The sequence below is a fragment of the Schistocerca nitens genome, chromosome 1 (assembly GCF_023898315.1).
Source record: "Schistocerca nitens isolate TAMUIC-IGC-003100 chromosome 1, iqSchNite1.1, whole genome shotgun sequence".
Lineage (NCBI taxonomy): Eukaryota > Metazoa > Arthropoda > Insecta > Orthoptera > Acrididae > Schistocerca > Schistocerca nitens.
The window spans coordinates 481,270,840-481,295,653 of NC_064614.1; the positions used below are offsets into that span (position 1 = coordinate 481,270,840).

Sequence of the window (24,814 nt, forward strand, 5' to 3'; positions counted from 1 at the left end):
ATTCTGTCAGAGACAGCAAAGGACTTGGAAGAGCAGTTGAATGGAATGGACAGTGTCTTGAAAGGAGGATATAAGATGAACATCAATAAAAGAAAAACAAGGATAACGGAATGTACTCTAATTAAATCTGGCGATGCTGAGGGAATTAGATTAGGAAATGAGACACCTAAAATAGTAAAGGAGTTTTGCTATTTGGGGAGCAAAATAACTGTTGATGGTTGAAGTAGAGAGAATATAAAATGTAGACTGGCTATGGCAAAGAAAACATTTCTGAAGAAGAGAAATTTGTTAATATCAAGATTTAAGTGTCAGGAAGTCTTTTCTAAACGTATTTGTATGGAGTGTAGCCATGTGAAACATGGACGATAAATACTTTGGACAAGAAGAGAATAGAAGCTTTCGAAATGTGGTGCTACAGAAGAATGCTGAATATTAGATTGGTAGAACACATAATTAATGAGGAGGTACTGAATTGAACTGGGGAGAAGAGGATTTTGTGGCACAACCTGACTAGAAGAAGGGACTGGTTGACAGGACATGTTCTGAGGTGTCAAGGGATCACCAAGTCAGTACTGGATGGCAGCATGGAGGGTAAAAATTTTAGAGGGAGACCAAGAGATGAATACACTAAGCAGATTCAGAAGGATGTAGGTTGCAGTATTTACTTGGAGATGAAGAAGCTTGCACAGCATAGGGTATCGTGGAGAGCTGCAACAAACCAGTCTCTGTACTGAAAACCACGACGACATTATTTGCTGCAAATCTACTAAACACGCAAAGAGAAGTGTTATATGCTCTTCCTGCTGAAATTTTGTACATCAAATCAGTGTTGTACAACTGGTAACTACTTTCCAGAGAAACTCTCACCTACCAATTAGAAGACAGGTAATAAAACTGTAGGAAATTCACAGCTTTGTAACTAACATTGCCACCAGTACACACAAAAATTTTCAGTGGTTCAAAGACAACTAATACTATTACATTCACCAAATTATTATTATTCTTTATTTATTTATTTATTTATTTACAAATAATGGTGACCATTGTGATGTGGGGACAATGTCTTTTAGTACTATTACTAAAGAGTTCTGGTCTGCTGCTTCTATCCCAGTCACTGCTTACATTTTGAATAATCACCATTACCTATGGTTGTTGTTGAAGACACAATGTAAGGAATCACTCTCTCTTAACCCGCCAACAGCCTTGTGAAAAGAAGGGAGCAGAGGCAATTCAGAGCTCCATCTCGCACATGGGGTGAAAGACTGCCATTAAAGAAGGGATAATAAGCAATTATCTACAACATGAGGATGCAGAAGACAAAGGAAATTACTGTATTAGAGAGATGTATGTACGCTCAGGTAATGAGGCCTACAATTAAAACAAAGTGTCACTGTCTCCATTGGCCAAGGATTTTGGAGTAGTGCACCATTTGCATCTCCAGAACTGAAAAGGCAAGCAAGAAGTGACCATAAGAAATTGTTTGTAAAACCAATAAGGTTAGCATTCCGAGTCAGACTGTGAAATATCGTAAGTCTGAATGTGGTTGGAAAACCATAAAATTTGAAAACTGAAATGCAAAAACTGAATCTACATGTAGTAGGGATCAGTGAAGTGAAACAGAAGGAAGACTAGGATCAAACAATGAAAAATCCATGATGGAATGTAACAATATTAGAGAAGGAGAGTTGCTACCCCCCATATAGCGGTGATGCTGAGTCACAATAAGCACAACAAAAAGATTCATACAATTACAGCTTTCAGCCATTAGGGCCTTTGTCAACAATTTACACACACACACACACACACACACACACACGCACACACACACACGCACACACACACGCAAATGCAACTTGCACACACAACTGCAGTCTCAAGGCAACTGAAACCACACTGCGAGCAGCATCACCAGTGAATGATGGGAGTGGAAACTGGGTGGGGGTGGGGGTGAGGAAAATCTGGGGGCAGGGAGGGGGAGGGATAATATGGTGGGGGTGGCAGACAGGGAAGTGCTGCACTTTAGACGGAGGGCAGGAGAGAAGTTGGGAAAGGGGGCAGGGGGGAAGTAGCAAAAAGGAGAGAAATAAAAAGAAATTAAAAGACTGGGTGAGGTAGTGAAATGACAGCTGTATAGCCCTGGAATGGGAATAGGCTCGATGGGTGAAGACAGTGACTAACAAAGGTTGAGCCCAGGAGGATTACAGGAATGTAGAATGCATTGCCGGAAAAGTTCCCACCTGCGCAAATTAGAAAAGCTGGTGTTGGTGGGAAGGATCCATATGGCACAGGCTGTGAAGCACTCATTCATGTTTAGCAGAGTGTTCAGCACCAGGGTGGTCCACTTGTTTCTTGGCCACAGTTTGTCGGTTGCCATTCATGCAGACAGACAGATTGTTGGTTGTCATGCCTATACGGAATGCAGCACAGGGGTTGCAGCTTAGCTTGTAAATAACATGACTGGTTTCACAGGTAGCCCTGTCCCATACATCTTCCCACCACCACCTACATCAGTCCAGTCAAAAACATCACCTATCCCATCAAAGATAGGGCTACCTGTGAAACCCGTCATGTGATTTACAAGCTAAGCTGCAACCACTGTGCTGTATTTATGTACGCATGACAACCAACAAGCTGTCTGTTCGAATGAATGGGCACCGACAAACTGTGGCCAAGGAACAAGTGGACCACCCTGTTGCTGAACATGCTGCCAAACATGATATCCTTCATTTCAATGACTGCTTCACAGCCTGTGCCATATGGATCCTTCCCATCAACATCAGCTTTTCTGAATTACACAGGTGGGAAATTTCCCTGCAATACATCTTACGTTCCTGTAACCCTCCTGGCCTCAACCTTGATAAGTCACTGAATTCACCCATCCAGCCCCTTCCCTGTTCCCATTCCAGCACTACACATCTGTCATTTCACTGCCACAGCCAGTCTTTAATTTCTTTTTATTTCTCTCCTTTGCAATACTCCCCCCCCCCCTCCACCTTCTCTCCAGCCCTCTGTCTAAATTGCAGCACTTGCCACCCCCACCATACTATCCCTCCCCATCCCCGCCCCAGCCTCCTCCTAACTCCTACCCAGTTGCCACTCCCATCTTGCACTGGTGCTGCTGCTCGCAGTGTGGTTTCTGCTTGAGACTGCCAACATGTGTGCGAGTTGCATTTGCGTGAGTGTGTGCTTGCGTGTGTGTGTGTGTATGTGTGTCTATTGTTGACAAAGGCCTTAATACCCGAAAGCTAAAACTGTGTGAATTTTTTTGTTGTGTCTATTGCAACTCAGCATCTCCGCTATATGGTGAGAAGGTAGACTAGGATTTTGACAAAAATTTGATAATACCAACTATTCAGTACGCAGCAGAATCAGATAAGTGTAACACAGCAGAAAATCTTATATCTGGAGCGGAATTCATCACGAACAGGGAGATATAGGCCAAAGAGTGGATGAGTTCAGGTATACATGGCAAAGTCGCAAGCAGAAGATCACAAGACAAGACTGTACAAGAGAACTGAGAAGATAAATCAGTGTTTAAGAGACATGCAAATCCAATATTCCAATATCCATGAGGGACTGGAATGCAATAGTACAGGAATATATGACAGTATTACAGGGGAACACAGGCTCTGTTGTAGGAATGAGAGTGATGGAAGACTCCTTGAGTTCTGTAACAAAATTTCAGCAATAAATGGCACATACACTGTTCAAAAATTGCGATCAGAGGATGCATCCTTGAAAAGGCTACAAGGGAAAGGAAGATACTCGTCGCCATCATCTCTGTTTTTCTCTCTGTCCAGTATCAGGCCAAGATGGGACATTTATGCTACTTCTCCACCTTCTCTCAACCTTCCACCATTATTTTTCTATAACCGTTCTCTTCCCACCCAGATTCCTTCTTCTTAAACTGGTTTTGATTGACTCAGTCCATCTCGCTCTGAATCTCTCTCTTGCTCTCAAGCTTTTCCTCCATCATTCATTATGGTGCTCTTCCATCTTCCATTCTCTTTACAAGGCCAAACAATTTTAATCCACTCTTTGCAATTCTATTAGTCAACTTTTCTACTACAATTTTCTTCCTAACATCTTCAATTTCTCTCTCTGTTTCTCCTCATTTTCCCTAACATACTTCTTAAGAATTTCATTTCCCTAGCTTGTAGTCTACTCTCCTCTCTTCTTGCACTGTCAAGGTCACTGAGGCCTATGTCAATATGAGTGTAAAGCACGTCTCGTACAGAACTTCCTAACATTTCACTGCCACCTCCCTTCCCCTAAGTCCCCCAAAATCTAGAAGACAATTATTGAATTAAATCAAGTCAAGACAGATATTCCAAGATCAGATCCTGGATTGTAAGGAGTGCCCAAGTGTACATATTGATGCATACATAATTTAGTAATAATGAAAAGCAGGCTAAAGTTTGATAGGATCACCAGAAAGTATCAAGGTACAACAAAGTGGGTTACTGAAGTGCTAATATCTGTTTGAAGTTGTCTGAAGTTGCAGATAGTGTGATAATAAATGCCACAGTAGGTAATTCAGTTGAGTAAGAACATAGAACAGTAGAAAGTGTACTCACAGCATTTGACAGATAAATATAGGTATGAGAAAGGTGGCTGTGGAGAAAAGTTGGTTAACTGAAGACATATTTCAATTGGAAAAAAAAAAGAAACGAAGTAAATACAAAAGTTTTTGGAAATGAAATGAGTGCAGCAACACGAGTAATTTAGGAATGAAATCAACAGAAAGGGCAAGGAAGTTAAAGTGAAATGGCTGCGAGGAAAATGTGAAGAAATCAAATGGAAAATGGATGTCAGGAAGACGGTTTTGGCAAACAGAGATGTCAAAAGAACTTTCAGAGAATTTAAAATCAAATGCATCAACATTAAGAGTGCAACAGGAATATTGTAGATAGAGCAGATACTTGGAAAGCTTCCACTGAGGGCCTCCATGAGAGGGAGGAACTGTCTGATGACATGGAAGAAGAAGAAATAGGTTTCATTTTGGAAGACATAGGAGATTCTGCATTAAAGTCTAGGTTTCACAGAACATTGGAAGACTTGCAATCAAATGATACACAAGGAATAAACATTATTTCTGCAGAATTTCTGAAATTGTTTGAGAAAGTGGCAAACAGACAGTTATTCAAATTATTGTGGAGAATCTGTAAGAGTGGAAATATGCATTCTGACTTTGAAAGAATATATATCTCTCACACACACACACACACACACACACACACACACACACACACACACACACACACACACACCTAGCTGCTGAGGCACAACTGTTGGTTGACCATCAACTCAGCTTTAGAAATGGAAAAGATACCACAGAAACAATTCTGACATTAACACTTTATGATGAAACTAATACCTAGGAAAAATCCGAGCACTTTCATGCAATTTTTCAGTCTATAAAAAGTATCTGGGAATGTACAATGACAAAAGAAGTTACAAATTCTCAGAAAAATAGGTGAGCAAAAATATGGTGGAAGGATCTGCAAGACTGCTGAATAGGATGAACAGTCTACTGAGAACAAAAATGGTTTGAGAGCAAACCAAACATACATACATAAATTTTACATACATACATACATTTCTTACATACATACATACATACATTAATCCTTGTTCCATAGATCATGAATATGACATTTCGTAAAGATGTGGACTGTGTCACCTTAACATAAGTTTTCTTTACACAAAATAATGATTTTTTTACAGTTACTACTTCATATCTAAAAATTCATCTTTTGAGTAGGAGGAGTTGTCATTCAGAATTTTTTTTTAATTTGCTTTTAAATGTTGGTTGGCTATCTGTCAGACTTTTAATACTATTTGGAAAATGATCAAAGCTTTTTGTGGCAGCATAATTCACCCCTTTCTGTGCCAAAGTGAGATTTAATCCCGAATAATGATTATCCTTTCTTCTAGTATTGTAGCTATGCACTTCGCTGTTATTTTTGAATTGGGATGGGTTATTAATGACAAATTTCCTAAGTGAATGTATGTATTGCGAAGGTACTGTGAATATCCTGAGTTGCTTAAATAAATGTCTGCAAGGTGGTCTTGGGTGGGCTCCAGCTATTATTCTGATCACACACTTTTGTGCAATGAATACTTTCTCTCTTAATGACGAATTGCCCCAAAATATGATGCCATATGAAAGCAGTGAATTAAAATAGGCATAGGAGGCTAATTTACTGATGTGTTTTTGCAATAACCCTAATACCGTAAGTAGCTGAACCTAACCATTTCAGCAGATCATCGGTGTGTTTCTTCCAATTCAATTTCTCATTAATGCACACACCCAGAAATTTTGAGTATTCTGCCTTAGCAACAGACTTCCGTTCACCGTCTATTTTTGTCAATGATGTTATGCCATTTACTGTACAGAATTGTATAAACTGTGTTCTCTCAAAATTTCGTGAGAGTCCATTTGCAGAGAACCACTTAATAATTTTCTGAAAGACATTATTTGCAATTTCCTCAGCTGATTCTTGCTTGTTGGGTGTAATTACTATACTTGTATCATCAGCAAAAAGAAATAGATTTGCATCTTCATGAATATAGAGTAGCAAGTTGTTAATATATATCAAGAATAATAAGGAACCCAAGACTGAACCCTGTGGGACACCATTCTTGATATCTCCCCAGTTAGGGGACTCTGCTGGCTTTTGCAGACTATCTGTAGTGTTAACTTCAACTTTCTGCTTTCTTCCATTTAAGTATGAATTAAACCATTTGTGCATTGCCCCACTCATACCACAATACTTAAGCTTATCTTGAAGAATATCATGATTCATACAAGCAAAAGCCTTTGAGAGATCACAAAATATCCCAATGGGTGATATTCGGTTATTTAATGCATTAAATATTTGATCAGTGAAAACGTATATAGCATTTTCAATTGAAAAGCCTTTCTGAAAAAACCAAATTGACATTTTGTTAGTACTTCATTTTTACAAATATGTGATGCTACTCTTGAATACAATACTTTATCAAGAATTGTATAAAGCTGTCAGAAGTGAGATTGGGCAGTAGTTGTTAGCATCAGATCTATCCCCTTTTTTATGCAATGGTTTAAAAATAGCATATTTCAGTCTACGTCCTGTTTCAGTGAGCTACTACATATGCGGCTGAGAATCCTACTTATTTGTTCAAATGGTTCAAATGGCTCTGAGCACTATGGGACTTAACATCTATGGTCATCAGTCCCCTAGAACTTAGAACTACTTAAACCTAACTAACCTAAGGACAGCACACAACACCCAGCCATCACGAGGCAGAGAGAATCCCTGACCCCGCCGGGAATCGAACCCGGGAACCCGGGCGTGGGAAGCGAGAACGCTACTGCACGACCACGAGATGCGGGCTACTTATTTGTTGGGAACAAGCTTTTAGTACTTGTAAATGCCATCAATTCCATGTGAGCTTTTACTTTTAAGTGAATTTATTATTTTCATAATTTCAGTAGCAGAGATGGGTTGAATTTCAATTTTATCAAATTGCATAGGTACTGCCTCTTCCATATACTAACTTGCATTTTCTAATGATGAAACTGTCAGCTACTGCTCTCTTTCTGTGGCCCGTTCCTTGCTACCACTTCCCATCTGTCTTCACCCTTCTCCCCCCTTAACCTCATCAGTTCCTCCCGAGCACTATCCAGTTCAGTCTGAAGGGCTCTAATCTTCCCTTCCTGGTCCGCTACTCTCCTATCCCTTCAACATAATCTGCAATACCATGGAAGAGATCCATTTACTTCCCCGATTCCCATGCCACTACATTCACCCCAATGTAAACATCTGCCACAACAGCTACACAGAACCTCCGCAGAACCCCAGAACTGACTCTCCTACGGCAGCTCAAACACTTCTCGCTCATGGTTGTTTACAAAATTTATCTAGACAATAACAGTAATATTCTATTAACTACAGATCACAAGAGTCACTAAAGTTATGTGGAACACTAATATATGTGTATTCTGCTACTTTGGAAAAACAATTATGCAGGACAGGCAAAACAAAAAATAACAGAACTCTGGAATATAGCATTGTACAGAAGTAAATCAGAGATATGGAAAACCAGAAAAGAAGATAACTAAAGCATTAGAGATGGGATATTACAGAAAACGGTTGGGCTGGTAAGATGAGAAATAAGGAGGATACTCACAAGATTGGAAAGGAAAGGAAAGGAATACATGGAAAACAGCAACAAGAAATTGAACATTCTGTGCGAAGTGATCTAGTATCACGACTGACTGACACACACACACACACACACACACACACACACACACACACACACACACAGAGAGAGAGAGAGAGAGAGAGAGAGAGAGAGAGAGAGAGAGAGAGCACTGAGCACTAAGCTGGTTGGTCAATATGAGAAATAAAGGGCTTGTTAAAATATTACACATAGTATTGGAGTTTTTGCTATGTTACCCTCATGTCTACTGCTTAACAGTTAGTTTCAATGTTTGATTTCAACCTAAAGAACACCGTGAAGAATTAATACCACATGTAATCATATCATAGCAATCGAGATAAACTGGAAACTAGTTACCAACCCTCTTTAATTATCCCTTTTGCATTAGACTACTCAAATAAACATGATTCATGTAATACAACTACCTCTACTTACAAGAATATAGCAAATGTTTCTGTGTGATCATCACATTATAACTTAATTATTCATCAATCAATAGCTATATTGACCAACATAAAATCGAGGCTGGAATAATGACAATATTATGAGAAGGACAGATACCTACTCACCATATAGAGGATGCACTGTGTTGCAGATAATCAAAATGAAAGGACTGCTACACATTTTAAGTTTTTGGCCAAAGGGCCTTCTGAAGTACACACACACACACACACACACACACACACACACACATTCATACAAGCACAGCTTGCACACACATGGGCACTGTGTCTGGCTGCTATGGACTTAGTTAAGAATAATAAACATGTTTTACAGTAATCTCCCCTACCATATTTTGAGCACAAAACTTGATCTTAAATGAATTACCTAATCAAAATGAATTACCTAATCAGACATACAAACCCTTACAACCAACTGAAATTAAGTACAATATCCAAAATCATATGAGCTCTAACCATGTGCTCATTAGAAATGACATATTCCACAGCAACCATTCCTACTGCATTTACTATAAATACGTGACTGTCTGTTCTTCAGCTTACACTCTGTATTTCTGATTATGACAATAAATGCCTTGATCATGTATACGGCATATATAACTAGCATTTCATATCATAATTAGTACGCCTAATGTCTATATGACTGCTACTTACTAAGATGGATTTGAACACCACAATGCTTTATGATGCATGGTTCTACTGGATGTGGAATACTTATGGTTTCATAAGATGTAAGAACTGTTGCACTTACAGTTTATTGGGACATTCAAACTACAATAAAAGCTGACATTTATCCAACATGCAGAGTCCTAACAGATGCAAAGTCGTATCAGCTGTTAGAAAAAATTCTATGGGCTCCAAAGGACCAAGCCTCAAGCTTTTGGAATCATACAGGTAATTATTGTAATATCTCTCTTCAAAATATAAAATTCCATACTGTGACTGTGACACTAATTGACTTCAAAACGTAGTGGCGTACTGTGGTTCAAATGTTGACAGACATTGGAGATAATAAGTAAATAAATGTAATACAAAATGATTAAAGTGCACTGAAATGAATGGATGGATAGGCATGAACTCAATGAGATGCAGTGTCATTGAAAGGATAATCAGTAAAACCTGTTCAGATGTACAGAACCTACACTCATAGTTGGAAACATCAGTGACAATGAAAGTTTGATTCAGGCCTGGGGATGTGTTCATATAGCCTAATGATTGTGAGGCTTGCTCATCATGTTTGCCAAGATCACTGGTAATTCTTTTTTGTTACTCTTACTGGTTTTGACAGGTGTATGCTGCAATCGTCGGGTCTGAAAGTTACAAAAACAAACGTACCAAGTGAAAGTGGCTCAAACACACATGATTTCATGTAACCAAAGTGTACACTACTGCAAAATTAGAACATACCTTGTAACATTGTTAGGTGTACTTGTTTTTACAACACTGGAAGTCACATAGTGATGTAACATCAAACTGTAATAAAAATTAGCAGGGTAGATCAGCACGTCACAAATAAAACAGCACAATTAAAACATACAGCAAGTGTGGATGTCCCCTCATACAATAATCACTTGACACCACAATGGTGACTTATGATAGATTTTTCACAGATAAGTAACTATACATAGTGGAGTCGATAATCAGTTTTGATAGATGCGCCACACTGCAAATGTGTCTTCTCTCCGATCTCATTAAAATTATTCTGAAGATAATTTACATAACATTTTAATGGCAGATTTAAAACAACATTATGTTCTGAAAATATACAGTGTCTTTAACATAAAAAAATAAAGAAAATAATTAAAAAAAGGATGCAAAACTAAAAAATATACATTGTCAAATAAAATGGCTCTGAGCACTATGGGACTTAACTTCTGAGGTCATCAGTCCCCTAGAACTTAGAACTACTTAAACCTAACTAATCTAAGGACATCACACACATCCATGCCCGAGGCAGGATTCGAACCTGTGACCGTTGTGGTTGCGTGGTTCCAGACTGTAGTGCCTAGAACTGTTCGGCCACCCCGGCCGGTATACATTGTCATCCTTTATATGTAAACTTGTAGTAAGTGTAGTTCAATGTCATTTTTTCAACTTATTTATCAACACAGAGCCATACCAGAAAGGTTTGACTGGATAAAGTCATCAAGGCAACTAAGTACACAGCAAATATAGGCCACAGACATTAATCATACAAAATCGCTCCTTAAAATATTAGGTTTACATATTTGCACTCTTCACACTACATAAAATGAACTACACTAAGTTATATGCAGTGATGCATTGCTCGTGGTCTAAGTACAGCACATTCATTAAAGATTTACGGGTTAAAATGGAACCACAGAGAGGATTACTGCATAACATTCTGGAGCTAGTGGTATACTTCACAAGGTTTACATGAGAGTACATGCACCCACTAGTGCATATGACTTAGTGTAGTTCATTTTATGTGGTGCAAAGGATACAATTATGTAAACCTAATTGTATTTCGTGGAGCCATTTTGTATTCTCCACAGCCATGGCTGATATTTGTCTTGCATTTAGTTACCTTGATGACTTTTTTCTGTCAGTACTTTTGACAGGGCACTGGGTTGATGAATAATATCAACTACATTTATAATAAACTTACTTTTTTAAAAATGACATTAATGTTAGTTTAAATCTGCCATTTAAAATGTTACAAAAATTCCCTTAAGACTAATGTTAATGAGATTGGAGAGCAGACATAATTGCATTGTGGCACGCATGTTGAAATTTATCAATTATCGAAAACCATTATGCAAACAATTGTATACTTACGTACCCGTGAAAATACTATAATAGCTAAGACATCACTGTGGTATCAAGTGATTGGTGTATACTGGGACATCAGCAAAACATGTATGTTTTAACTGTGAGATGTTTCAATTCTGACATGCTTGTGTTCTCTGCCACTTTTTATTACAATATGAGGTAATATCACTATGTGACTTTCAGTGTTGTAAAAAGCAAATACATCTAATAATGTTCCAAGGTATGTCCTAATGTTGCAGTAATGTACACAGTGGCTTATGAAATCGCCTATGTTTGACCTTACACTTCGGTGCTTATTTTTGTGATTTTCAGATCTGATAACAGCATAGATCTGTCAAAACCAATATTAGTAAAAAACAGAGTTACAAGAAGTATTCAAAAACTTGATTCTTCAAGAATAATATACAGTGATGATCGCGATGATCATCTAGGAGTCACATGTTTGCTTAATATTTTCCAATTCCCTTTTTTGAGTTTGGAACACCTGAAGAAGACAATCTTTAAAATTCAGTTTCACATCAGACTTCGTGAGTTTTAGTACCCACTCTCCTATACAAAACATGGGTCCCTCTCGTCCAGAGGTCCAAGAGACTTGCTGCTCTTTTCCAAACTTCCTAACCCTACCACCATTTCCTCCCCGAGGACAGAACTAAGAGCTACAATTAGCGTTATCACTGGCAAGTCACTATGCATCTTTGTAATTTTAGTGTTCTCTTAAGTGAACTTTCTTTAGCCACATGACATAGAGAGGCCATAACATTTGAATCACGAATTTACTTCAAACTTTGTACACTTTTAGTAGTCCATTGGGACATAATACAGTGCAAGTAGTGAGGGTATACTACTTAGGCAAATTCAAAAAAGCTGCAAGAGAAGTTTTACATGTAGAATATGTACCAGTGCATTGCAGCTCTTAGTTCAAGATGGCCACAGTTAGCACTCAATCTCCTTAATCACTAGATTGCTGAATTGAGTTCCACTCATACTGGGCCAATCCAAATGAAGTGGTCCAATAAATATTAAGTTGGTTGCTTGACCATTTTTAAATATTTTAATTTTTTACATGTGATTACCCTATAATTGAGAAGTTCAAAACAGTTTTTTAAAAATTTACCTTTAGTGAATGGCGGCTATTTTTGTTTGTAAGTGCGCGATGATGTTTCAGTTTAGAGATGTTAGCAAAAATATGAAAATCTCTGCACTGAGTTAAGTTACAACATTACAATTGACATGACTGTTTTTAGAAAAGTGTCCTCTACAACGTTGTCTATTACACAAAATACCCTAAATTCAAAAAATAGCCAGTCAAAATGAACTCCAAAGTTTGGTCCCCAAATTTTCAAAAATCTACTTTTTAGGCCCAAAAATAACAAACAAGGAGTGATTTATGAGATTTACCTATTGTTATATATCATACACTACTAGCCCCATATACAGCAATAACACTTACAAATGTTTCCTTATTTTTTAATGAATTTTTAAAATTTGTAAATTTTCATTTTTTGTAAAGCTTGGGGTAAGTTATCTCAGGTGTGACTGAATACAAAAATATTATTTTTGCTGTTTGTAAACTTATATGACAGCAACATACTGTAAAAATTTCAACATTGACATCTGACTGTGAACAAAGATATGAGTTTTTGAAAATGAGGAGATATTTCACATTACTCTACAACTGATCTTATGGCTGTTGCCTATTCATGTGTGATATTATTATTGAAATAACGTACTGAATTATATACAAAAGTGGAAACATCACTGAAATTAACATTAGTATTATTTTGACATGTTTAAAATAAATATTTTCAATTAACATCCTTCGAGATGCAACTGTTCCTAAAGCTGGTGGTGAATGTTAAGAGCACTTATTTCTTCAGACAGCTTCTGTGATATAGAATAAGAACTCCCAGTTGATGTGGTAAATTCACTGAAAGTTTCCTTGTAAGTTCACTGAAAGTTCCCTTAAAACCTTTTTTATTGGTATCCGAACTTTGTTACTAGTAGATTTCTTGAATGATTTTCTTGGACCAGCAGGGTGGTAAAAACCATCATTGTTTTCCACACTTATTGTTTCAACCTCTGCAAACCACCACTGTACATCATACACACATGCCACTATGTCATTTAACGTTAAAGACAGAGATGTAATTTTCCTGACACAATGATCATCATAAATTTCGGTTTCTGATGTTACATAGCATCAAACTAAGTTTTCTGTAACGCCAAGGAATTTGTGGGAATGCCTTGTTCCTTTTATTGCTATACAGTTTTCAAATCTGGTTTGAAGTGTCGTTTTCATATGCAGAACCACTTCTTCTTTCTTGATCAGAAAATAGGTAATACCTTTAATATCATCCATACGAAAGAGATACATGTCCTATACTGTGAGAATTTGGTCTGTGGTTGGTCTTTGTAGGCTGGCTTTACTTACTTCGTGTTTTTTTGTACCTCCTACTTTATCACATGCATTTTTACCATGGCAAGTTGCAAAAAAGTGCCATTCAGCCTCCAACCCAAAGTCTACTTTGTGGTTGCACAGATTTGAAAAATTCTTTTTGTTCTTAAACTGACTACCACTTCCATTTGAAAAGTATATCAGCTTCTCAACTTGGGGAAAATTTTCTTTTATGTAATTTATTCCATACTTTTGAAACTCATGTACAGCCAAAGTGTTGTGCTCCAAGTAGTCACTTAGAATGCAAATTGAAGAACTGCAAACTTCATCTTTCTCATTTTTAAAGCAGAGAGTAAATGGATGCACTGTTGCCTGGTCATTGACCCAGTGGTACCCTTGTCTTGCATCCTGAACCACAAATGTAAAATTTTCTGCAAAATCAGCTAGCACTATGCATTCAGTTTCATGAAGTTGTGCTTTTTTGTCATTCAAAAACTTACTTTGGAGTTTAGAAACATAGTGGTGACTTTTGAGTTTTTGTAAGTTACCAATTAAAGATTCCAAGTACTCTTCCTGAGATTTAACCACTGTTATCATTTCTGCCCTGTCAGTTGTTACCCACTGTTTGAAGGTAATACTGTCTCGCATTTCCTAGTCATTTGTGAGACAATTCAATAACAGTTTCCTTACCAGGGCATTTATTACAGAAACTCATCATGCAGTCATAATGGTTAGTGTCACAAACTATTAAATCTAGTAACTTTGAAGTTAAGATAACCGAGTTTGCACCCGCAGTCATCAGTCTGACATTTTGATCATATAAACAAACACATACGGAGTGTATCCCTGAGGATCCAGCCAAAATACACCACTTAGGGCAGAGGTTACAACATTTTGACCTTCCAATTTTGCATTCAGGATGAGAAATTTTGAAAGCTACATACAGTTCATTTAAATTTGAAAGCACTAGTTGTTTCTGCTTTGTTACTTTAACTTCATTTTAACAACTCTTTTGCTATCTTTGCAACCTGGGCACATTCTACAGTTTTCATCATCTTCAAAAAACTGCTGGATCTTTTTATTGTTTCTTCACTTATACCTACTCCTTTCTTCTTTCCTAAAACTGGAAGAATGCCTTGCTCTTTCACTAATTTTCGGGTTAGTTTAACTAAACGATGAGAAACGTTGAATTCATGAACTATTTTTTCTCTTTACCATGAGTCAGGGAGCAAACTTAAAATTTTAACTTTTTCCTCTTTAGATGTCACTGAACATTTAATTTTTAATTTCTCCATTAGGCTCAAATATTCAGTGTCAGATGATGCTGGTGGTATGTTTTCTTCTTCTTTAGAAATAATGTTGGTATCTGTATTATTAAAGCATGATTCAGAGTATTTTCTAACTTGGTCTGAAATCTGTTGTACCTTACCTTCAATAGCTGCTTTTCTTTTTCTGCTACTTAATTTTATTATGTTCAAAGCAAGAGATACGTCTAACTTAGAACAACCCAATATGCTAACATCTTCCTCATTATGAATATAAATGTCATTCACAACAAATATTTTTGAATAACAATTTCGGCACAGGGAATTTCCACGAATCACATTAAATTTCACTTGGTAAGCTGTATCACTCTCACATAACAAGGACAAATGTTCAAGTTTTATTTCCCTCAAACCTTTAGTAATAGGCTTTTTATGAACTTTAAGTGGATCACGGCACTGTCTTCCAAAAATGTGTTTGTACTTCAGAATATATTTCTTCTCCTAATACTCACACACTGATGTTACAGAAGAACTTACTCGAAATTTAAACAAAGTTTGTCTAACTTCATCAAAGTCATTTACATTTTTCAAGTTTTTCTCAAACTGAACCATAAACTGTTTTGTGACACACTTCACTTGCTATCTGTCCAACAGATAGCAAGTTCATCCGTGTTCTTGCATTCCAGTTAATCTCTCAAAATTAACTACAACTTACACACGGAACAAAGCACATAACACGTTCTCCAATCTCCAAGTATGCACATCCACTCCAACAGAAGTTTCAGAACAGACTGACTACAACAATGTCACAACCCCGCAATAACGTACTTCTACAATGCCACACCCAGCCATAATGTACTTCTTTACTGACAATAAAACTAAATGTAATTGGGCATTTTTATTACCACAGAACAAAAGCGAAAGCTCCTATTGTTTAATATTGCATTATTAAAAATAAATAATCTAAATAAAAACTGGGTGATAGTGTTAACTAAATGTCACAATTAAATTTTATTAGAATGAAACAATAAACCATTTAAATAGGCAACAGGTATAAGATCAGTTGTAGAGTAATGTGAATTATTTCCTCATTTTCAAAAATTCGTATCTTTGTTCACAGTCAGATATCGCTGTTGAAATTTTTACAGTACGCTGCTATCATATAGGTGTACAATCTGTGCAAAAATCATATTTTTATATTCAGTCACATCTGAGATAACTAACCCCACACTTTACAAGAATGAAAAATTACAAATTTCAAAAATTCATAAAAAATTAAGGAAACATCTATAAGTGTTCATGCTCTATATGAGGATAGTAGTGTATGATACCTAACTATAGGGAAAAAATAGACTCATAAATCACTCCTTGTTTGTTATTTTTGGGCCTAAAAAGCGGATTTTTGAAAATTTGGATATGAAACTTTGGAGGTCATTTTGACTGGTTTTTTTGAATTTAGGGTATTTTGTGTAATAGACAATGTTGTAGAGGACACTTTTCTAAAAACAATCATGTCAATTGCAATGTTGTAACTTCACCCACTGCAGATATATTAAAATTTTCACTAATGTCTCCAGAATGAAAAATTGTCACGAGCCTACAAATAAAAATGGTCGCCATAGAGTAAAGGTCCAAGATAAATTATTTTAAAAAACTTTTTTGAACTTATCAAACATAGGGCAATCACATATAAGCAATTAAAATATTTAAAAATGGTCAAGCAACCACAACTGGACCATTTCATATGGATTGACATACTGTTTTTGTTCTTTAAATGTACATTTTTTCAACACTGGTCATATTATTCCGTATATGTGCGACATTTGAGAGGTAATGTAATTAAAAAAAAAAACACGTGTATTTGCATGAACGTTCATCGAATGTGCAGTGTTACTTGGCTGCTTACTAACTGTAATTATTAAAACATATATTATAACTATCGCCAATTAAATGACAAAGTGCATAAAATTTTCCTGAAAATGTACACCAGTCGCGATAAGTGAATAAGGTCCGCTTCTTGAAGGAGACTATCACATTACTTGAGTGCATTTCTTAACTGACATTTTGCAACTGCATTATGCTTTGAATCCTCACTTCTGAGAAGTTTGGAAGGTAGGAGACGAGGTACTGGCGGAATTGAAGTTGTGAGGACGGAGCATGAGTCATGCTTGGGTAGCTCAGTTGGTAGAGCACTTGCCCGCAAAAGGCAAAGGTCCTGAGTTCGAGTTTCAGTCCGGCACACAGTTTTAATCTGCCAGGAAGTTTCATATCAGTGCACATTCGGCTGTAGAGTGAAAATTTCATTCTACTGAATGAAGTTATTTACACCTTTATTTATGTTTATATGATTTGGGCTTTCCATGTCTGCCCCTTGTCTTTGAAACCTTGCTCTGCAGGTCGAACCATCAAGGTACAAAGCAGTTCCGAGTACCTCAATTGGTTACATGTACACTGTGATCAAAAGTATCCAGACATCTGGCTGAAAATGACTTACAAGTTCGTGGCACTCTCCATTGGTAATGCTGGAATTCAATATGGTGTTGGCCCACCTTTAGCCTTGATGACAGCTTCCACTCTCGCAGTCATACGTTCAATCAGGTACTGGAAGGCTGCCTGGGGAATGGCAGCCCATTTTTCATGGAGTGCTGCACTGAGGAGGGGCGTCGATGTCGGTCGGTGAGGCCTGGCACGAAGTCGGTTTTCCGAAACATCCCAAAAGTCTATAGGATTCAGGTCAGGAGACACTGCAGCCCAGTCCATTACAGGGATGTTATTGTCCTGCAACAGCTCCGCCAGTGGCTGTGCATTATGAACAAGTGCTTAGTCGTATTGAAAGATGCAGTCACCATCCCCCAATTGCTCTTCAAGAGGAGGAAGCAAGAAGCTGTTTAAACATCAATGTACGCCTCTGCTGTGATAGTGCCACATGAAACAACAATGGGTGCAAGCCATATCCATGAAAAACACAACTACACCGTAGCATCATCACTTCTGAATTTTACTGTTGGCACTACACATACTGGCAGATGACATTCACCGGGCATTCGCCATACCTACACCCTGCCATCATATCACCACATCGTGAACCGTGATTTGTCACTCCACACTTTTCCTATTGCTCAATCGTCCAATGTTTACACTCCTTACACCAAGCTAGGAGTCGCTTGGCATTTACCGGCGTGATGTGTGGCTTATGAGCAGCCGGTCGACCATGAAATCCAAGTTTTCTCACCTGCCGCCGCCTAACTGTCATAGTACTTGCAGTGGATCCTGATGCATTTTGGAATTCCTGTGTGGTCTGGATAGATGTCTGCCTATTACACATAACGACCTCCTTCAACTGTTGACGGTCTCTGTCAGTCAACAGATGAGGTAGGCCTGTGTGCTTTTGTGCTGTACGTGTCCCTCCATGTTTCCACTTCACTATCACATTGGAAACAGTGGACCTAGGGATAGGGATGTTTAGGAGTGTTGAAATTTCATGTACAGACGTACGACACAAATGACTACTGAGGTTGCTGATATGGAGAATGCACCTAATACGAAAAACATATGTTTTTGGGTGTGTCTGGATTCTTTTGATCACATAGTGTATAATGGATTTCACAAATAATGACAGGCATACGTTTTCAGGAAAATTTTATGCAAGTGTTCGTTTACTTCTTATTAATTATAAATACAAATATAATTAGTAAGCAGTGAAATGCCACTGGACATTCAATAAAAGTTCATGCCAACCCATGTGTTTTTTCATTATACTACCTTTCAAATGTCATGTATATGAAATTATATGACCAGTGTTGGGAGGGGGTCTCCTCAATTCAGTGATTATAGAGTTTGAATGCTCACCAGTTGATCACCACCATCTCGTGCTTTGAATCAAAACACAGATACATATTGGACATGTTTCTCAAAACTGATCCGAACGTCATGGCCTCCTCTCACTAGCCACACAGGCATTGTGTGTAGTCTACAACTTTCAGAAAAGAATCTTTATGAACAGTTTACTTTTTTATAGATTGTAATTATTATGTACTGAAAATATTTTTTTGAATTTTACATAAACTGGAAAATATAACATATATGCTTCTGTGTGTGGAGTTGTATGCTCAGCAAACAACATACATGTTTCTAAAAAACAAATTATAAATAACATTACTTACAAACACAAACTTTCTCAGTTTTTGAACACCTAAGGAATGGCTAAACAAAACCTAAATGCTTAAGAGTACCAACTGGCACCACAAGGTGCCCAAAATAATGTGGCCAACTCTATCTTGGTAATCCTCTCCAAATAAAATAAGTGGATACGTTGCACTGATTTAACTCTTGTAGCTCATAGTGACAGCATTAAATGTTTATTTTGTGTCACTACGACACTTTTGTTGGTTAAAGCTTTAACATTTTCTTTTATTATTTCTGGTCATATGAGTATATGCAACACATTTCATGCGCCCTCCTTTAAGATTTTGTTTTAAATTAACATGAACAGCAGTAATTTTAATTATTCAGAAAGTTGGAGACATACAGAAGAATATACGTATGCCTGTTCATTTCCTTTCAATTTGTTAATGGAACTGAGAGAATTAGTATACATTTAATTTGTTACTTTCCTGGAGGTTTTATATCAGATACAGTGGTAAATGTTCAAATTGTTGCTTGAAGAGTAAACAGCCAAAATGAGGGAGCAGCATTACTTATTACTATCAACTTTTTGACAGGAATACAAAGCTGTAATGTTTTGATGTTATCTAGCATATTTGTTTTGTGTGGCTGTTACCTTGGATGGGAAATGACTAAGTTAAGCCGAACAAACCAAACTTATAGATCATTTAAATAAAAGTCAGACAGCCCAAGATGAAATAACAACAATTTGGAAACGTCAGATTGCTACTCAATAGAAACAGAAGACACTGAGTCACAAACAAGTATGATGAAAAAGAATACTAGTTATATTTTTAGCTTTTGGACTTGGCCCTTCTTCACAAGTAGAACTCTCACCTAACAGCAATACACTCACTCTCCCCCCTCCACTGCCCCCCCCCCACACACACAAGTCATCAGTGCTAAGGCCCAACTGCCCTGTCAGACCATAGTGCCCAGTGACAGTAGCCATGCATGTGAGAGTAGTGTGAATGTGAGAGAGTTCTACTTCTAATAATTTCTGTGTGTGCAGCCAGATTCCATCGACATTCTATCATGATATTTTGGCCCAGAGATGTCTGGCCATCTTTAGGTGAGTAGACAACTATTGAAGAGCCCAGGTCCAGTCACGGTATTTATGCCGAATCACACACATTCGAAATCTGATGGCATCCTTCGGTGTATGCGTCAGGTGATGACATTTGCAAGACAGCCGAGTTGTGTGTGCTGCCGTCGGTGGTGGTGGAAGTGAGAGATGATATAACCATTAAGCATTGAACAGACCCAACACTTCCGCTGTGATTGGATAATTTTAATTACTGGATTCCAATTTTTATCCAGTTGAAAGCCATTGACACCATTTATATGATTCGGCAAGACATATTTCCACCGATTCCCTGATTACTCAATCTCAAAAACTAGAAACTGGAGCTAAATTTGTTTTCCATTGTATTCCGTAGAGTGTCCTATGAAAATTCAATGTTCTGCAGCTGCCTATTTTAATGGTTGCCAAAGACGGGTATAAATTTCGTGTCCTGTACAATGCTCCTGGACAGTTCGTGTCATCTGTCCTATATATGCAGCACCACACTCTCAGGAATTTTGTAATCACCCACTTTTTCCGGTTGTAAGTTGTCTTCAACGCATCCAACCATGGCCAAGCTTTCCACTGGTGGACGGAAGATAATGGAAGTAACATTCCTGGCATATGGAGGGAACGCAGCCCATTTATAGTCATCACCATTGTCCTCAGTGCACTGCATCTTAATATTATAGCTGTGCGTGGCCTTCCTTATTTGGAGTGAAGTGTAGCCATTCTCCTTAAAAACCTTCTCCAAGTGTTCTAATTTTGCGTGGAGGCTTTCATCATTTAATACTGCATGCACACGATGTATTAAAGTACAAAGAACACCGACAATTTGTGGGGAAGGGGATAGCAGCTAGATGCCTGGAAATATACATTTGTGTGCATAGGTTTTCTGTACACAGAATGTCCCAGTAACCTATCATCCTTACAGCATATTAGCATGTCTACAATGGGTAAAGTCCCATCTTCCTACATCTACATCGTAAACTTGATGCTCTCATGTAATGAGTTTAAGTGACAAAGGAATTTCTACAGTTCTTATCCGCCTTGAGGCCATACAGCAAAAGTATTGTCTACATAATGACAGAAAACCGCGGCCTTTAAAACAGCAGACTCAAGTGCCTTCTCCTCGAAAAGTCCACCACAGGGGACAAAGGGCTCCCCATCATGAGGCTGTCTGTCTGTTCAAAGAATTCATTATTAAATAAGAAGACGGTTGAGGAGAGAGTATGTTCACACAAGGCCATCAGGTCTGCATTGAGTATGTTACCAAAAGATGTAGTGAGGCCATTAAAGGTACTTTGGTAAAAAGTGAGACCACATCAATGCTGACAGGTAAATCCGAGCTGTAATGTTTAACTGTCTTCAAGCAATAGACAAAATCCACAGAATTACATACACTCCTGGAAACTGAAATAAGAACACCGTGAATTCATTGTCCCAGGAAGGGGAAACTTTATTGACACATTCCTGGGGTCAGATACATCACATGATCACACTGACAGAACCACAGGCACATAGACACAGGCAACAGAGCATGCACAATGTCGGCACTAGTACAGTGTATATCCACCTTTTGCAGCAATGCAGGCTGCTATTCTCCCATGGAGACGATCGTAGAGATGCTGGATGTAGTCCTGTGGAACAGCTTGCCAAGCCATTTCCACCTGGCGCCTCAGTTGGACCAGCGTTCGTGCTGGACGTGCAGACCGCGTGAGACGACGCTTCATCCAGTCCCAAACATGCTCAATGGGGGACAGATCCGGAGATCTTGCTGGCCAGGGTAGTTGACTTACACCTTCTAGAGCACGTTGGGTGGCACGGGATACATGCGGACGTGCATTGTCCTGTTGGAACAGCAAGTTCCCTTGCCGGTCTAGGAATGGTAGAACGATGGGTTCGATGACGGTTTGGATGTACCGTGCACTATTCAGTGTCCCCTCGACGATCACCAGTGGTGTACGGCCAGTGTAGGAGATCGCTCCCCACACCATGATGCCGGGTGTTGGCCCTGTGTGCCTCGGTCGTATGCAGTCCTGATTGTGGCGCTCACCTGCACGGCGCCAAACACGCATACGACCATCATTGGCACCAAGGCAGAAGCGACTCTCATCGCTGAAGACGACACGTCTCCATTCGTCCCTCCATTCACGCCTGTCGCGACACCACTGGAGGTGGGCTGCACGATGTTGGGGCGTGAGCGGAAGACGGCCTAACGGTGTGCGGGACCGTAGCCCAGCTTCATGGAGACGGTTGCGAATGGTCCTCGCCGATACCCCAGGAGCAACAGTGTCCCTAATTTGCTGGGAAGTGGCGGTGCGGTCCCCTACGGCACTGCATAGGATCCTACGGTCTTGGCGTGCATCCGTGCATCGCTGCGGTCCGGTCCCAGGTCGACGGGCACGTGCACCTTCCGCCGACCACTGGCGACAACATCGATGTACTGTGGAGACCTCACGCCCCACGTGTTGAGCAATTCGGCGGTACGTCCACCCGGCCTCCCGCATGCCCACTATACGCCCTCGCTCAAAGTCCGTCAACTGCACATACGGTTCACGTCCACGCTGTCGCGGCATGCTACCAGTGTTAAAGACTGCGATGGAGCTCCGTATGCCATGGCAAACTGGCTGACACTGACGGCGGCGGTGCACAAATGCTGCGCAGCTAGCGCCATTCGACGGCCAACACCGCGGTTCCTGGTGTGTCCGCTGTGCCGTGCGTGTGATCATTGCTTGTACAGCCCTCTCGCAGTGTCCGGAGCAAGTATGGTGGGTCTGACACACCGGTGTCAATGTGTTCTTTTTTCCATTTCCAGGAGTGTATATACGGCGACAAAACTTACCCACATGCATGTGATCATTGCTTGTACAGCCCTCTCGCAGTGTCCGGAGCAAGTATGGTGGATCTGACACACCGGTGTCAATGTGTTCTTTTTTCCATTTCCAGGAGTGTATATACGGCGACAAAACTTACCCACATGTTTCATAGTGCATGCGCCGAAAGATGCCAGCACATTTCGCATGTGTGAGATTTGGCATAAATACCCGTGAATGCACTTGGGCTCTTCAGTAGTTGTCTATTCATGTGAAGATGGCGAGACATCTCTGGGTCAAAATATCATGGCAGAATGTCGATGGGATCCACCTGCATACCTGGAAATTATTAGGAGGAGGAATACCCCGGGAGAATATCGGAAGTTACACGAGAGAGTTCTTCTTCTGAAGAGGGACTGTGTCCAAAAGCTAAAAATATTTCTAGTGTTAATTTTCATTGGACTTTTTGCAGATCAACACATTGTTTAATGTGTTTAAGTAGCAGTGCATCTTTTCCAGATTATTTAAATGCTTGTTCTTGGTTAACTGTAACAAATAAATCCAGTCAGAGTGAGACAAGTTCACAAAGACTTTGTAAGTAGGTATACAAAATAAATTTAGCGACCACTATGAATCTCATTTTTATGGCTCAGTAATAAAAGAACAATATGTACAACTACCTAGGAGTAAAAAAAACATTTGAATGCATCCAAAACCTGCTTCTCATATTAGTTCAAAGTTTCATTTTGCATGCAGCGATATTCCTTTATTATGTTACCAGATTTCTGCAGTGCAAATGGATGTTATAACTTAAGTAAATATACATTAAGAATTGATGCACATGTAAACCTACAACAAGTCACTTAAGTACTGCTTATTGTTCTGGTCGATCACTTTCATCTGGCAAATAATTGTTCTGGGACTATCGGAAGAGTAACCAACATGCAAAACCATGATCACTGCAAGCAGAGTGTCTGAAATGACATTTCTGAAGCCTCTAATTCTACAACACAGTTCTCAGTCTTTCAGTAGTAATACACGAAAAGATAAAACCTTACTGACCTCCCTTGCAGGGCTTGCTCCCCTTTTAAGAAACCGTAGAAATGAAAATATAGGAATGAAGTATTGAGCTCCTTTATGTATGTTAATCATTCAGACAATTTACACTACCAGTTCCTTCAAAACTTCCTTCCACATCTGAAAAAGAAATTAATCATTCAGAGTGTAATATTAGAGAAAACAAAATCAAACATTGGAAAATTCAGGTTGGAATAATGACAATAATATGAAAAGGATTCATTGCTACTCACCATATAGGGGAGACACTGAGTCACATACTGGCACAACAAAAGGCTACTTGACAAGAAATTTCAGCCTACAGGCCTTCTTCTAAAGTAAAAAAAAAAAAAAAACACACACACACACACACACACACACACACACACACACACACAGAGAGAGAGAGAGAGAGAGAGAGAGAGAGAGAGAGAGAGAGTTTAAAACAACTTCCATTTTGAAGTTTTTGTAAGGCCTTGAATCCATATACATAAGCAACTACGTTTTTTTTAGCCACCGCTTGGCAGCAAAATATAGGCCACATTATTTAAAGAACCTGGAAGTTCCCCTGCTGAGATTAAAAGCATCAG

The 24,814-nt window shown here is 38.8% G+C and overlaps 1 protein-coding gene across 7 annotated transcripts in view; it reads right to left on the minus strand.

The window, feature by feature from the left end:
* The window catches only part of LOC126252200 (mitochondrial protein C2orf69 homolog), a 227,850-nt gene that overhangs the window by 99,670 nt on the left and 103,366 nt on the right, over positions 1-24,814 (minus strand). For 5 of the 7 annotated variants that reach the window (XM_049953101.1, XM_049953073.1, XM_049953087.1 and 2 more), the window contains one exon: positions 24,231-24,365. In XM_049953101.1, the coding sequence (XP_049809058.1) occupies positions 24,231-24,320 (90 nt within the window). In that variant the 5' untranslated portion in view covers positions 24,321-24,365. Of the gene's footprint in view, positions 1-24,230; positions 24,366-24,814 lie in introns of those variants that run through there. The other 2 variants (XM_049953109.1, XM_049953117.1) reach the window with 2 other exon arrangements.